The sequence below is a fragment of the Schistocerca serialis genome, chromosome 4 (assembly GCF_023864345.2).
Source record: "Schistocerca serialis cubense isolate TAMUIC-IGC-003099 chromosome 4, iqSchSeri2.2, whole genome shotgun sequence".
Taxonomy (NCBI): Eukaryota; Metazoa; Arthropoda; class Insecta; order Orthoptera; family Acrididae; genus Schistocerca; species Schistocerca serialis.
Window position 1 is genome coordinate 128,086,108 of NC_064641.1, and position 17,965 is coordinate 128,104,072.

The 17,965-nt window shown below is 37.0% G+C and overlaps 1 protein-coding gene across 1 annotated transcript in view; it reads right to left on the reverse strand.

Moving 5' to 3' along the window:
* LOC126474126 (uncharacterized) overlaps positions 1 to 14,569 on the reverse strand; it is an 85,340-nt gene extending 70,771 nt beyond the window's left edge. Inside the window, exons 1-2 of the mRNA XM_050101561.1 lie at positions 14,345 to 14,569; positions 13,294 to 14,129 (exon numbers count right to left, since the gene is read on the reverse strand). Coding sequence (XP_049957518.1) covers positions 13,294 to 14,129; positions 14,345 to 14,549 — 1,041 coding nt within the window. The 5' untranslated portion in view covers positions 14,550 to 14,569. The remainder of the gene's footprint in view (positions 1 to 13,293; positions 14,130 to 14,344) is intronic.
* Between the last annotated feature and the right edge of the window lie 3,396 nt (positions 14,570 to 17,965).

Here is a 17,965-nt window from a genome sequence, read left to right on the forward strand (position 1 = left end):
TGCTGACATTTACTGTCAACAACAGACGCATACTGCAGACGAAAACCAAGAACAATGACCAGGAAGACTGCACTAAATAATGCTACTCCACGATAACACCTGCACACATTCTGCTAGGCTGTCAAAAAAACACTACTCAGCAGCTGGATTGGGAACTCATTCTGCACCCACCTTATTCACCTGATTTATTACCCTCAGATTTTCAGCTTTTCCCCTCTCTATTGAATAATCATCAAGGAACTTCTTTTCTGGATGAAAATGTGCTCCAAACATGTCTTGGTGAGTCCTTTGCCTCACAACCATGTGATTTCTACAGCTGTGGAACTGCAAAGTTACCCCAGCATTGGCAGACTATTGTAAATAGTGAAGTCTTTATTATACTCACAGAAAAATGCTAAGAACGTATACACCAAACCAATAAGTATAAAAATATTGTGAAAAGGATAGTTGCTACTCACCATGCAGCAGAGATGCTAAGTTGCAGACAGGCACAACAAAAAAACTGTCAGAAAGTGGGAGGCCTAGTTGTCCAAAAGCTCACTTTCTGACAGTCATTTTGTTGTGCCTATCAGTGACTCACCATCCCCATTATATGGTGAGTAGCCAATATCCTTTTCCTAATACTGTTACAGTCCATCCTGGATTTTCAAGTATACATAAAACTCAAACGTTCAGCATGTAGCCGTAGTCCATGTTTACAAATTAATTTGTGATTTGGATGTAAAATGGTTTGTTCCACATCATAATGATTTAATGTGCAAAATTATCCATGGAACATAAAACTAACTAACAATATACTGCCAACTGTAAAAGCATCCCAAATTTCTTTTCTAAGTGCAATTATTTTTAAAAGCTTTTTACAATGACATTCAAATTTTGTAGATGCTTGAGTAGTAGAAAATCTCTGGATGTTGCCTGTATTCAATACACTCACTGGATCTAAGTTTTAATGGAGCTTTTCTATGAAGAGAGTTTCCTTTCAACCAATCCCTTTCTTCTGCACTCTGCTGTGATGCTCTCCATTAAAGCACTGTCTTCTAAAGCTCTATGCTGCTACTCCACCCCAACTGTGAATATTTCATTATTAAATATTTGCTACCAGATTCTTAGGCAAACCCCAAATATAGTCGTAGGTTTCGGAAAACATCTGACTATTTTGCAACACCACAATGGTGCATGCCAAATTATTACACTAGAGAAAAAATACAGTTACTGAATAAACTAGGAATATAAGAGTAGCGACTTGGTTCCATCAGTCAACTCACCTGAATCCATCGTACCCATACCATCTACATCCTACATTCATACTCCGCAAGCCACCCAATGGTGTGTGGCGGAGGGCACTTAACGTGCCACTGTCATTACCTCCCTTTTCTGTTCCAGTCACGTATGGTTCGCGGGAAGAACGACTGTCGGAAAGCCTCCGTGCGCGCTCGAATCTCTCTAATTTTACATTCGTGATCTCCTCGGGAGGTATAAGTAGGGGGAAGCAATATATTCGATACCTCATCCAGAAACGCACCCTCTCGAAACCTGGCGAGCAAGCTACACCGCGATGCAGAGCGCCTCCCTTGCAGAGTCTGCCACTTGAGTTTGCTTAACATCTCCATAACGCTATCATGCTTACCAAATAACCCTGTGACAAAACGCGCCACTCTTCTTTGGATCTTCTCTATCTCCTCAGTCAACCCGATCTGGTACGGATCCCACACCAATGAGCAATGCTCAAGTATAGGTCGAACGAGTGTTTTGTAAGCCACCTCCTTTGTTGATGGACTACATATTCTAAGGACTCTCCCAATGAATCTCAACCTGGTACCCGCCTTACCAACAATTAATTTTATATGATCATTCCACTTCAAATCGTTCCGTACGCATACTCCCAGATATTTTACAGAAGTAACTGCTACCAGTGTTCGTTCCGCTATCATATAATCATACAATAAAGGGTCCTTCTTTCTATGTATTCGCAATACATTACATTTATCTATGTTAAGGGTCAGTTGCCACTCCCTTCACCAAGTGCCTATCTACTGTAGATCTTCCTGCATTTCGCTACAATTTTCTAATGCTGCAACTTCTCTGTATACTACAGCATCATCCGCAAAAAGCCGCATGGAACTTCCGACACTATCTACTAGGTCATTTATGTTCCCACAGTCTCTCTAGATGCAAGACTGCTCCCAGTACACATTCAGCATTTGCTGTTGACCTCAATTTAATATATGTTTCACAGTTCTGTTGTCATTCATCTTCTTAGGTAGGCCACTGGATTTCCTGTTTTCTTGGCACAACAGTTTGATAGCATAACTTGCAATTGTCAGCAGCAGCACCCAGAAAACTCAGTTTCTCATGGAGCCGCCTCTCCCTTTCTGAAGTGTAAAAGAAGGGATCATCAGTGCAAATACAGGGAGCGGCAGCTCCTTGGAGGATTCGGTACTGCCAGGGAGTATCTGATGAGCACAATGGATTACAAATCTGTTATGCCCAACTGAGAGATGTACTTAGGTAGCACTTCTTTTCCTTCTAATATCTATAATGTTTCAGTTTCCTGTACTCCACAAAATATTGTTTCTTTATCTTTTGTTTCCAAGTGAACCTTACTATTTCTTTAGAATTAGCTCTCATCTTTGAGACACAGATTACCAACAGCTCTGTAATATATCTCCATAATTACAAACTTTACAATTTATGTATTATCCCTTCTGAATCATTTCCTGCACTATATAACTCCAAATAGTGTACCAAGAATGGCACTTCTATTCCCTGAGCTTGTTTATAGCTTATCTCTATTTTTACCTGATCAATCCCTTGCTGTAAAGAGGGCATTCCTGGCCTAGAGAAATCTCCTCGTATCAAACATAAGCCTTAATTTAAGGAAAAAAATGTCTGAGGAAGGTAGTCAATTGTGGACAAATGAGCAGAAGAAAGGAACACATGAGGAGGAGGAGAAGAAATATATTCAGACATCAGAGAATAATCTCCTTGGCATTAGAGGGGGCTGTAGAGGGTGAAAACTGCATGGGAAGACAGAAATTGGAATGCATCCAATAAATAATTGATGATTCAGGGTGCACGTGATACTCTGATGAAGAGGTTGGCACAGGAGAGGAATTTGTGGTGGGTCACATCAAACCAGTCAGGTGACTGTTGAAACAGAAACACCCTTTCTGCAGATGAACAACTTTTCTGAAAAATCGAAAATGAAAGGTTTCACCCTGTATTTAAAATTGCATATCTGTTACTCTTATTCCATCTGATCCTGCTTTGGTGGCTGATACTAATACTATTAGTCAAGAATCTTGTTAAGATATGTTTGGCCATATGTGATGATGACAACAGTCAGACATTGGAGGCTGCCTGCCACAATTAGGCGTAATACCACACAATACACCGAATCTAAATTAGGGGTTTAGGGGCAAACAGAGAATCTGATACTGGATGTCAGCTTTGACTCGCGATGAATATTGCGTATGATGTCACATATGCACAGTGTGTGACAAAACTGGTGTGTGAGAAGAGCACATTTAGAAAGCAAATATTTTGTCCAAGGTGGAGCTCTCATCTTAAGAAACCCAAATTTTCATCATAAATGAAATATAGAAGAGCTGTGGAGAATTCAGATGAACTGACAAAATTACAGTGGATCACAAATTGGCTGGATCACAAGAACTGAACAGTACAACTTTCAAAGAAGACAAAGTTAAACGACTAATGGATCAATAGAGTTAATAGTAACTGAACAATGTTTTATTTTTTGTCTTTTTTTTTGCACAATGGCATTTTTGTAGCTACTTATACTTTTAAGATATGTTGATTCACATTTAATAATACCAGATGCATGTTTATAATTGCCTGTTATTTTGTTTCTCTGCTAATATTATTGGTTTTTTTTTTTTTTTTTTTTACTGTTAGAAGACACCACGAAGTTAATTTTAGTTACAAAGATTAAGAGACTACATAGGTACCAGCACTTTATTTAGCTGCAGTTAACATTATTTCATTGATAGATAGTATCGTGGAGTTCATTGTAACTATATAGGTTAACTGAAGGTACTGATGCCAACTTTGTGGTGTCTTCTGGAAGATTTACATAATGAGAGGTTAATGGAATTTTTTAATTTTTTGGTCTTTTTATATATGGGGGAGGGGGTTGTCCCTTCACAAAACCTCCAAATTCATGCAGCTGTTCCATTAGCTGCATATTGATTATTTTGAAAATATTTTAATGATAAAATTGGTATTTGTTTATTACTGCTGCACGAATCCCTTCACAGCTGCTGCACTGTATTTATGACAAGTTGCTCAAGTCAGTCACTTTGATAATGTCGGGGGTCACGGCTTAGCCATTATACTGAACGATTCAGCATTTCTTAAATCAGTGTTAATGATCCTTGACAACTACAGTATAAGTAGTTTCATCTTGTCACACAAGTGCATTCATACAGATTTAAGTGGGAACTTAGATATACAAAGCTTGTCGACCTGAACTACAAATATTCAATTGCTTACAAAAAGACAAGAGTTCTTATAAAAAATATGTTCACCAAATGTATGCACTTTCCATACTCTCCAGATGTGATTTGTAAAAGGAGAACATAGTTAGGGGGAAAAGAATTAACGGGCAAAGAGCACATACCACAATTTAATCATTGCTAATGCTTTATTTAAAAATCTGAAAGGAGGTTGTGTGCGCAGAAAAGGCGTGGAAACACTAAGTTTCAAATAGTTTACATAACAGTAACTGATTCAGAAACCAGATTTTACACTGCAAAAAGTTTCCAGATTCATATGTAGACTTCAACCGAAACTTATTGGTTTTTAAAAGCAGATTAAAGCTGACAAAATGTGCACCAGTAGGAAATTAGAGGTGGGGCCAGGATAAAATTTAACAACCAGACATTATTGACAGTTTCAAAAGGAACATTAGACAATGACTGACAGAAACAGCACAGGAGAAAGAAATGAAATAGAAGAGGACTCAATAGTTTAAGAGCTGAAGACAGTATAGAGGAACAACTAGGCACATAGAAAGTATGAACCCTTGGATAACACAAGAGATAATTAAATTGATGAAAGGAGAAAACTTAAAAATCCAACAAATGAAGAAGATACAAATAGAGTACAAGGCAAATTTGCAAAACAGAAACGGCTGGAGGATAATTTATACAGAAGTGAACTTGTACAATCAGCAGTATAGACAAGAAGAAGAGAGAAGGTTTTTGCAATGTGCTCCTGCAGGAGAATGGTGAAGGATTGATGGGCATATATCTAATTAAGAGGTTCTACACAAAAGATTTTGAGAGAACAGAACTACACATGGCCTACACTTCAATAAGAAAGAGACAGATAGATTGGCTGAGCATCTTGCAGAAAATGTGTAAGGGACCACCATCACACAATGCAAAATCTCTGTGGTTACAGAGATATCTTTTTTAGGTTAGAATCAGTATTCACATATTCTGTAATGAAAGAAGTTAAAATAACACAAGAGTCACACAAAATGATTAAGAATGCACAGAAAAATAAGGTTAGCTTATGTCATCATAATATTGGAGGCCACGGTAATAAGGCAGAAGAACTGCTTGCTTGTATAGAAAATTCAGAGAACTCTGGAAAGAGGGACCTCATCTGCCTATCTGAATACCACATAACCATAATGTTCAAGAAGCTAAAGATAGAAAATTATACACTCTAGCATCTTAATCACGCAGAACTAATGTGGGAAAATGAGGAGTAGTTGTATATATTAAGACATAACATAAGTTCAGAAACAGAAACTACTGTATTTGAGTTAGTAACACTATCATTCAACTTAATTCCCACTGTAAAGTTCCCCACTAGGGTAGCCACTTGCTCACAAACAGCCATTGATAACATCTTTATAGAAAAGTCCAATGAACAAAATGATATTACAAAACCAATAATCAATGGCCTCTCAGACCATGACATGCAGTTCCTTCTGTTAAATGTTAATACTGAACAGGATATAAAATCTGTTAAATCTGAGCTCAAGAGAGTAATCAATAAGTCAAAAATTTATTATTTTGGGACACTCCTCACAGACATTCACTGGACTGATGTTTACAGTGCTCATGGCATGAATGAAAAATATAACACTTTTGCTAATAAGGTGCTTACCTTATTCGACCACTGTTTTCCCCCAAAACTTACCAAGGTTAGAGCAAAGTCTACAAAAAAGCCATGGATTACTCGAGGAATAGGGGTATCTTGTAAAACAAAAAGAAAACTGTATCTGTCAATCCGAAACAGTTCCGATGTTGATGCTATAGCACATTACAAGAAATACTGCAAAATATTAAAGACTGCAATACGGATGTCAAAGCAAATATATTACAAGGAAAAGATAGTCATATCAGATAACAAAATAAAGACAATATGGGATATAGTGAAGGAGGAGACCGGTAGAACCAGACATGAAGAGGAACAAATAGCATTAAGAGTAAATGATACATTGGTGACAGATGTGTATAGCATTGCAAAACTTTTTAATAAACATTTTATAACTGTTACAGAAAAGATTGGGTTGTCAGGTTCGGTAGATGCTGCTATGGAATACCTCAGACCAGAAATTTCAAGCAACTTCCATAATATGAATTTGACCCTCACTACCCCTCATGTCCATCATAAAATCTTTAAAATCAAAAACATCTAGTGGGTATGATGAAATATCAACAAAGTTAATTAAAGAATGTGATTCTGAGCTAAGTAACATATTAAGCTATCTGTGTAACCAGTCATTTATCAGTGGAATATTTCCCGAATGGCTGAAATATTCTGAAGTTAAGCCACTGTTTAAGAAGGGAGGTAAAGAAATAGCATCAAATTTCCGTCCAATTTCACTGTTGCCAGCATTCTCAAAAATTTTCGAAAAAGTAATGTACAGTCGTCTTTATAACCATCTTATCTCAAATTACATACTGTCAAAGTCACAGTTTGGATTTCGAAAAGGTTCTGATACTGAGAAGGCTATCTACACTTACAGTGAAAATGCGCTTAATTCATTAGACAAAAAATTGCGGGCAACTGGTATATTTTGTGATCTGTCAAAGGCATTTGACTGTGTAAATCACAATATCCTTTTAAATAAATTAGAATATTATTGTGTAACAGGAAATGCTGCAAAATGGTTCAAATCTTAAATCTCTGGCAGGAAACAAAGTGTGTTATTAGGAAAGAGACATGTATCAAGCTATCAGGCATCATCCAACTGGGAACTAATTACATGTGGGGTCCCACAAGGTTCCATTTTGGGGTCCTTACTTTTTCTTGTGTATGTCAATGACCTTTCATCAGTAACATTACCAGATGCCAAGTTTGTTTTGTTTGCCAATGATACAAACATTGCAATAAATAGCAAATCAAGTGTAGTCTTAGAAAGATCAGCCAATAAAATATTTGTGGACATTAATCACTGGTTCCTAGCCAATTATTTGTCACTAAACTTTGAAAAAACACACTACATGCAGTTCAGAACTTATAAGGGGTGTCCCAAGAGTATATGTCTAACATACGATGACAAGAAGATAGAAGAAGTGGACAGTGTTAAATTCTTGGGATTACAGCTTCATAATAAATTCAACTGGGAGGAGCACACCACAGAACTGCTGAAGCGTCTTAACAAATCTCTGTTTGCAATGCGAATTTTGTCAGACATAGGGGATATAAAAATGAAAAAGCTGGCATACTATGCTTACTTTCATTCCATAATGTCATATGGGATTATTTTTTGGGGTAATTCATCAAGCCAAGCTAAAGTTTTCCGGGCACAAAAACATGCAGTAAGAGTTATATGTGGTGTGAACTCAAGAACATCCAGCAGAAGCCTGTTTAGGGAACTAGGGATACTAACTACTGCTTCCCAATATATTTATTCCTTAATGAAATGTCATTAAAAATATATCACTTTTTCAAACCAACAGCTCAATTCATGGAATCAATACTAGAAATAAGAATAATCTTCACAAGGATTTAAAGTCACTTACCTTAGGGGGAAAGTCTGCTTGTGTCTGTATATGTGTGGATGGAGGTGTGTGTGTGTGTGTGTGTGTGTGTGTGTGGGCGCGCGGGCGCGCGCGCGCGTCCTTTTTTCCCCCTAAGGTAAGTCTTTCCGCTCCCGGGATTGGAATGACTCCTTACCCTCTCCCTTAAAACCCACTTCCTTTCGTCTTTCCCTCTCCTTCCCTCTTTCCTGATGAGGCAACAGTTTGTTGCGAAAGCTTGAATTTTGTGTGTATGTATGTGTCTGTTTGTGTTTCTATCGACCTGCCAGCGCTTTCATATGGTAAGTCACATCATCTTTGTTTTATACACACACACACACACACACACACACACACACGCGCACACACACACATATCCATCCACACATATACAGACACAAGCAGACATATTTAAATATGTCTGCTTGTGTCTGTATATGTGTGGATGGATATGTGTGTGTGTGTGTGTGCGCGCGCGAGTGTATACCCATCCTTTTTTCCCCCTAAGGTAAGTCTTTCCGCTCCCGGGATTGGAATGACTCCTTACCCTCTCCCTTAAAACCCACTTCCTTTCGTCTATCCCTCTCCTTCCCTCTTTCCTGATGAGGCAACAGTTTGTTGCGAAAGCTTGAATTTTGTGTGTATGTTTGTGTGTCTGTCGACCTACCAGCACTTTCATTTGGTAAGTCACATCATATATAGAAGGAAACATTCGACGTGGGGAAAAAAAATATAGATATCTGAAAATAAAGATGATGTGACTTACCATACGAAAGCGCTGGCACGTCGATAGACACACAAACAAACACAAACATACACACAAAATTCTAGCTTTCGCAACCTTTCCCTCTCCTTCCCTCTCTCTTGACGGAGCAACCATTGGTTGCGAAAGCTAGAATTTTGTGTGTATGTTTGTGTGTCTATCAACGTGCCAGCGCTTTCGTATGGTAAGTCACATCATCTTTCTTTTTTTGGGTTTTAAGGGAGAGGGTAAAGAGTCATTCCAATCCCGGGAGCGGAAAGACTTACCTTAGGGGGAAAAAAGGGGTATACACTCGCGCACACACACACACACATCCATCCACACATACACAGACACAAGCAGATATACAATCTAACTTCTGCACCATTTCAGTGCAGTAATGTGTTCATTGTAAGTAAGTATTATAGTAGTTGTATTACATGTTTATTACCTTATAAATAAACAAAAAACTTTATTTTAAATTCAGTGCATTAGTATTTGTAAAATGACTCTCATATAGTGTTCATTAAAAATGACGATCATTCCACTTGGGACCTGTGGATTGGTACATTAGCTTACTTATTTTAGTTGTAGATATTTGTCATGTATTGTTGTTTTTCTGACATGTTCCACATCCTGGAGGACCTCCTCACTACGGATCAATTGGAATGAAAGTAAATCTAATCTAATCTAATAAACAGTGAGGCAGGTCAATTTTGTAGTCATCAACACACAGAAGTATTGGTTTGTGAATTCATGCTGAAAAGTATTTCAGTTTTAATTGCAACTGTATATAGAGCCCCACTAGGAAAATTTGAACTGATTATATAAAATTTAGATTCACTACTACTGCACTACCTGTCAGATAGCAGGAAACTGATAATCATCTATGGCGATTTCAATGTAAATTTTCTAAAGGGTTATGATAGGAAAAATGCTCTGGAAACTTTATTCAATTTAATATCAATAATTAACTTTCCAACAAGGAAAAAAAAAAAAAAGACAGCAGAACCCTACCTCACCACTTGGGCAACTTGCGAGTCAGTTATGATGAACACATAACACCCAGTCATCATGAGGCAGAGAAAATCCCAGACCCCACCGGGAATCGAACCCAGGACCCCGTGCGCGGGAAGCGAGAATGCTACCGCAAGACCACGAGCTGCGGACAATGTTTCCTCTGATGAGGTTCAAAGCAAGGAAATAATTGTAATCCAGTTACAAATGCTTTCACTGATTTTGATAAACAGTTATGTTAAATGAGATAGTGCCCTATAGTATAGATACGCCTCAGTGGAAATATGAAGAATTAGTGACTCCAGAACAAATGTTTTTAAGAACATTTAACAAGAGGCGACCTGGGATGAAATTTATAACGAACCAAACACTGTCTTAAAATTTAATTTATTCCATCAAAAATTCATATCATTATTTGAAATAGCTTTCCGCACAAGATAATCACAAAGGCCACTAAACAGCCATGTAAAAAAACATGGATCAGGAGAGGAATGAAATATAAGTGAAGATCCTATAGTAGCTGCAATCTACAAAAATTATTCAAAATCATTAAGAAGAGTTATTAATACATCAAACAATGTACACATTATGTCAAAAATCAGTTAATTCCAACAACAGACTTAAGGCTATACGGGATGTAGTGAAACGAGAGACAGGACAACCGAGCAAAGAAAAGGAAAACATTCCTATTAACTTATATGGAAGAGTTACAAATGATGAGTTGCAGGCAGCAAATGTGTATAACAACAAGTTGTTAAATAGAACAAAATACAGGGACGAACAGTTCAAGAAAAAAGGCAACTCCCATAAAATTCGATGATATGAATTTATCACAAAGTTCTACCTCTGAAATTAAGAAAATTATATGTTGCCTCAAAAATTAAAGCTCATAAGAATTTGATGGTGCCTTCAGCAGAGTACAAAAGGTTTGTTCCCATTTAATAAGCCCTGTCTTAGCTGAAATATATAATGCTTAACTTATTTGAAGCAATTTTCTGAGAGACTAAAATCTGTCGTCATTAAACCCCTCCACAAGTAAGGTGATAGCGAAAGACGTCAATAACCACCATACTGTTTCAACACTAACATCATTTTCCAAAATTTTTGAGAATGTGATGCAGTCTAGAATAGTTTCCCACCTAAGGAACAATAATATCCTTAGTAAATCACAGTTCAGATTTCAAAACTGTTGCTTGGCTGAGAATGTCATTTACACATTCACTCACCACATTTTGCAAGCATTAAGCAATAATATAGCACTGGTTGGTATTTTCAGTGACCTATCTAAGGCATATGACTGTGTGAAATACAATATCCTCCTAGACAAACAGAGATTTTATGGAACTGATGGTATAGTGAACCAATGGATTGTGGCATATCTCACCAAAAGAATGCAGAAAGTTGTATTTAGTAATTCTCCAATGTAATCAGGGGAGATGCCTCTGACTGGGATATATCACATATGGAGTTCCCTCAGGCTCAATCTTGGGTCCATCATTGTTACTCATATATGTAAATAATCTTCCATTTAATACGAAAGAAGAATTAGTTCCTTTTGCAGATGACACTTGAATCGTAATCAATCGACACTAATATTGTAATCAATCCAAGCACACCAACAGAAACAAAAGACATCATAAAGTTCTTAAAAGTATCAGTGACTGTTTTTCTGCGAATAACCCCACTCTCACTTTTAAAAAGATGAAACGCAATCAGTTCCACACATTTTGAGGTACTGCACCAGTGATAAGAACACACGGTGAGGGAATAATAAACAGGGTGGCCTACATTTTGGAACTCCTAAAGACAACATGAATGTAGAGTAATGAATGTAACTTTTCCTTCTGGTATTTTAATCATGTACATCATTGTTCCTTTTTAACTGCAGTGGATTATTACAACAGACTTCTTGAGAGAATAAATATACTGTGAAGCAGTGGTCAGAATGCCAAACTCCTTATACAAATATCTCCAAGATGATTATCAGTGAGCACCATGTATTATTCTTACAGCACATTTTTTTCCTTCTTTTTGTTCGTCATTTTGTGTTTTGGGATCATTGTGTTCTTTTTTTTATTTATATTATATTTAACTTGTCCTCACCCCAAAACCCCCAATTTCCCGCAGTTGTCCTGTTAGTTTGATTGTATTTTTGGAGGGAGATGTTATTGTCTTATTTATAGAGACGCTTAGAATAGCCATTTCCGCCATATTGATGATGACATGGGTCAAAGCAGACGGGTGGAATCGGACACTTCTGTAATCCCAGAAAAATTTCTGTTACTGTAATGCATTCAAGGCAGTGGGCAGGAATTACTGACTCACATCTGTATATTTAGTAATAATGATGATGATGATGACTCGTTCCACATCATTATTATCATGCAAATGATGCATGGAGTATGAAACTAACTACAGTAACTAACTACGTTACTACAATGAAATGTAAAGGTCAATACGACACATCCTGATAAAAAAGGGATAGTAAATCTGATAATGGAGAGAAGTGTGTATGTGTGTGTGTGGGGGGGGGGGGGGGGGGGGTAAAACTGAGCTGAAGGGACTGGAGAGCTGCATCAAACCGGTCTTTTGACCGAAGACAACAACAAAAAATATGCATAAACTACTTACAAGGGTTTCAGCAATAGTGACTTACACAAACTATTAACTGGCTAAAATTTTCATAGTGATTGCTAATTTGTGTGGTGTTGCATGTATACTGGCAATGTAGCATGGCAACCAGAAAGCCAATAATACATTGGTTTTTCGGCTGAGTAATAAGTAATAATAATGTTGCTGTAGTACCTACAACTTGCTAACTGCTCTAATTTAGAAAATGCACCACAGCTTGAGAAAGATAATAGCCTGTGGAGGTTAGTTTACATTCTTCATTATCAGAAACATTGCTGTTCGCTCTATCTCACTGATTCCTTTAAACTACCTATCAATAGGGCATATTGCATCCAAGCTGTACATAAAATATGTGAGTAACATTATGCCCTTCTCCCCTTGTTATTTTAGTTATTTACAATTAAAAGTACATAAAATATGGAGTGAATGTTGGCAATGATGAATTCTGTCTGAAACTTGAAACAGCTGAACCAATCACTAAGTAGGTTTCACATGTTGCTTCATGAACCCGTACTAAATGTCACAATGACAAATCTACTGACTTTGCTACAGATCACACCAGGGGAGAGCAGGGGAGGAAGGAAAACCCCTTCACACACAAGAACTACAAAGCAGCAGTTGGTATCTTCAGTCTTAAGTTACATAAGGTACCATCACAATCACACATGCTATTTTAATCATATTTGAAACATATTTAACAAAGGAAATTGTTAATTTTCATTTATTTTCCACAACCTACTACAGTCACTACAGGAATTGTTCTATTTTCAACGACAGCAAGCCTGAATTGGAGCAATAATAATTACATAACAAACTGTTAATTCCACTTGCAGTCTGCCAATGACAGAAATAGTTTATTTGTTTTATTGTCAATAAACAGTTTTGTCTGAAGCAACTTACCCTCTGCAGCTGTCCTTCAGGTGTATGTGGAGTTGAAATACTGTTTCTTGAAAACTCAGATGTCAAACTAACTGAAGCTTCTGTATCATTATGCCTACCACTGTGAATAGGACCATCAGAAAGAAAGTCTGGTAAACTTTTAGATACACCCACTTCAGCAACTGATGCACCATTTCTAGTAGATAATGAATCTGCTGCTACAGATGAATCGCCACTTGCTTCTCCAACCAGAGGTAAATCAAATGGTAACACATCACCAGGAACTAGGGGTCGACTTGTGCCATTCACTACATTCCGGCTAAAATTTGGCAAATCTAGAGGCACCGTACAAATTCTGGATTTTGCCTGTTCTGGTATACCAGTCAGGTCACACTGAATGTCTGACACCAAACTGGATTCATTAGTCTTTGGTTCTTCCCATTCTCTCTGTTCTCTACCTGCACTATCAGATATTATTGACTCTCTTGGTGAAGTATTCTTGAATGTAAAATCTGGAAAGCTCTCTAGATTAGCAGTAATGTGTGGTGAACTTATATTACTGCTGTGGTTAAGATAACATTGCTCCATGATCAAATGATCCTGAACAAAGTCAGGTAAAACTGATGACAACTCAGGATTACCAACGCTTCTTGATGAAGCATTTCTATTATACGATGGTGAATCTCTTTCTGTCGAAACCCCCTCTTGGCCTCTATCTTCGAAGTTATTTGGTGGAGTTGTTCTATAAATCTTCGGTCTAGCTCCTGTGTTCTGGTAACTGGTACTTCCGCTGTCTCTTTTCAAGAAGTGCTTGAACGAAAATGGATTTTCCTCTCTCTTTGGCGTGTCGCTAGAACCTGAAAGCATTTAGAACGGTGTATTAACACAATAGTAAACCTACGTGGGGGTTCCTAATAAAGATTAGACAGCTCCCGTCTTAAGCTTTTCATTATTTCTTAACACTCTCTTCACTAAACTAAATGTTAGTGGAGTGGTTAAAACACTGCGCGATATTGGTGACTATTTCGGAAACAAAATAAAACAAATCTTGGTGATAGAAGACACACTCAACCTGTTGTGGATGAATGATGTTCTGTCCCTCGAACTTGTTCCGAAACAGCTCTTTTGTCGACTTTATGTTCGTTACCTAAACCTAGGTCTAGTTTAATAGGGTTCTCTTCTTCTTCACTTTCCACCTCTCCTTCGATTTCTCCATTCTTACGAGGCAGATTGCTATGGGAAAACGGCTTTTCGTTCTCCCCATTTCCTTCCGCCATAATAACTTGTATTGCGGCCCGTTTCGTGCTTATTTCTGACGCCCTGCGACATTCATCTGTCCTGACCGCGCGGAAATATTAACAGTTCGCGCTACGAAAACATGCGCGTAAGTCCCTTTTATATGAATTTTAGTTTTTTGTGACGACCTTTCAAAATCCAGGCTATACCTTACCCAGAGCTCAAATCCTTGTCGGCTTTATTATTTAGATCAGAAGATCAAAATTCGATTGTCTAGCATTCCTATATTGCACTTTACGTCCGTCTTTCATCATTTCTGTACGACGCACAGTTTACATTTTCACGGAAAATGTACGAAAGTGTTGCTTATTTCAGTTATTCATAACCTGCATAATTTTCACTTTCATGTCCTATAACGGATAATGGACTAAAATTCTTAAGAACGCTTAAGCGCTACCTTTCTCGTTGAAGATTGATGATGTACACACATAACCAGACACACATAGACTACAAAGCAAAACAGAGAAAGAAACTGTAACACTGCTATCGAAAGTAAATTAACGATCACATAAATACCATCATTATTGAAGGACAAAACAAGGCATATGCAATTGTATATGACAAGGAATAGTCCAATACAAAGAACAGCAAATGCCGAAACTTGCCGACAAAATATTATTTCACAAAATATGACTCGTCAGCAAATCACAAGCAACAAGTCTCAGCAAGCGGCAATACTAATCACGCGTATGGCGCGTCGCTGGCAACTTAATCACAGACAATTTGCAAATATATTACGTACTATCTCAGCGCCCGCTGCTTCGCTCGCGTAGACTGTATGACTTGCAGAGATTTTTTGTTTTAGTTTAATTGAATTCACGCTAATTAAGGCCATATAAGCATAGTCTTTCCCGAATGACTCTGCTAGCTGAAGTCCACAGTCTTTGTTAATCATGCCTTTTGCGTTCTTGTGGAGTTATTTGCATAGCAACTTTCATCCCCTAACAAATATTTCTTTGTATCTACCCGAGAAATGAAATAACAATTTTCATAAATTTAGTTTAAATTTTTTTTTAATGTAACGAATTATTTTCTTAAAAATTTTCATCCCCTATTGCACTCCCTGAGGGATTGAATTTCCAGAAACACTGAAACAGGTTTTTTTTTATTTCTAACCGAGAAGTCGAATACCAATTATCATAGATGTAGTCTTAAAAATCCTTTAGTAGTTCTTTAATAATTATTTATTTTCAAAAAAATCTTTCACCCACTATTTTATCCCCATAACGGTTGAATTTCCAAAAAATCCTGAAACACCTATTTTTTTATTTCTGACCGAGAAACCAAATACCAGTTTTCATAGTTCTAGCTTCAAAATTCTCTTAATAGTGAGATACTTTCAAAAAGCCTTTCATTACCTATTAACCCCTTTGGCGTTGAATTTCACACAATACTTTCTTAAACAATGCCTATAGCGTAAGATCCACACCCTCTCCAAACTTCCAAGTTTCTATCGTTAACGGTTTGGGCCGGGCGATGATAGGGCTCGAATTTCCAAAAACAGTGAAACACGTATTTTTTTTATTTCTAACTGAGAAGCCAAATTTAAAATATTCATAGATTTAGCTTTATAAATGGTTTCATAATAAAATATTTTCATAAAATATCTCATTTCCCATTTTGTCTCCTTACGTGTTCAATTTCCAAAGACACTGAAACACGTATTTTTTAATTTGTAACCGAGAAGTCAAATGCCATTGTTCATAGACGGAGTTTTTAAAAATACTTCAGTAGTTCTTCAATAATGATATATTAAAAAAAGCGTTCACCCACTATTTCATCCTCATAGGGTTAAATTTCCAGAAATGCTGAAACACGTATTATTTTATTTCTAACTGAGAAATCGAATACCAATTTTCGTAGGTCTAGCTTCAAAACTGCCTTAATAACGATGTTTTTTTTAAAAAAACTTCATCCACTATTTCACTCCCTTAGAGCTGGAATTTCGAAAAGTCCCTTTTTAAACGACACCTACAGCATAATTTATTTATTTCATTTATTTTCTGTAGACCCATTAGCGATAAATCGCTTGGGTGTAGAACGTGTCATTTACATAGATTTGAGACATTTGTTTATAATAATAGGTTGTACAATGAATAATATATTACATAGAAAAAATGTTTACAAGAATTGTTTTTTTGTAAAAAGTTACAAATTACATTGAACAGACTTACAATACATCAAAATCAATTCACATATTCTCATACATAAATCGTCCAGTGAGTAAATGGTTTTACTTAGAAGATATTGTTTAAGTTGATCTTTAAAAGTAGGTGGATCAGTAACTGACATTTTTATTGCCTGAGGGAGAGCATTAAATATTTTTGTGCAAGAGTAGTGTACTCCTTTTTGTACCATACTTAGATTCTTTTGTTCAAGATGTAGATCATTTTTTACCCTAGTGTCATAGTTATGATACATGCTGTTCATTTAAAAAAGGGAATGGTTTTTACACAAGAAACACGTGAGAGAGAAAATGTACTGTGATACTGTTGTGAGTATTCTCAGCTCTTGGAAGAGTTTCCAGCAGGAATGTCTGTAATTGACACCACACAGAATCCTAATGACTCTTCTTTGGGCTATGAGGATTTTGCTTGCCTTTGGCTAGTTTCCCCAGAATATAATTCCATAGGCCATCAGGGCACGAAAATAACAAAAATAGGCAGCTTTCAAGGTATTTAAGTCACTGAAGCAAGCAATTGCACGAATTGCGTAAATTGCTGAGCTTAGTTTTTTTTTTATATATAGGTAAGGAATGTTTAAGGACCAGTTTAGATTGCTATTAACAAGTAGACCCAGGAACTTTGTTGACATCTTCAAATGTCAAGTTTCTGTCCTTAGCTGTTTGGACTGGGCGATGAAGAGTCACTTAGCCAGGACATTGCCTTTTACATATAGAAATTTACTCGAGAATTTCCAGAGGGGTGTCTGGCCTGCCAGCGTTAAAAGTATCTTGACCTTCATCTGGCACGCAGCATTGTATGACCTAACATGCACCCGATATACTGACCAGCGACTACATTTTCAACTGCAAACTTGTCAAAACATGCACTGTGTTTTACTTAATTTCGAAGTAATTATAGACAACAGCGAAATGAAATCCGGTTAGTTATCAAGCTGTGATATCAGATTCTAAGACGTGAAAAATTGTCTTTTTTTATCGAATAGTTTCCTCAAAATCGAATGAGAAAGAGTGCATAGCGGAGAACATGCGCAAACGCCAAAATAGATATTTTAATATTTTTACATAAGCACTAAACGTTTTATTGATAAACTAACTACAGAGGCGGATGTAGCACTGTTTCATTTACATAAAACAATTTTCTTTAGGCACGTTAGATGACCTGAAATTTCCCTCCACGTGTATCGTACGATGCATGGAACAACCAGTGTCGGA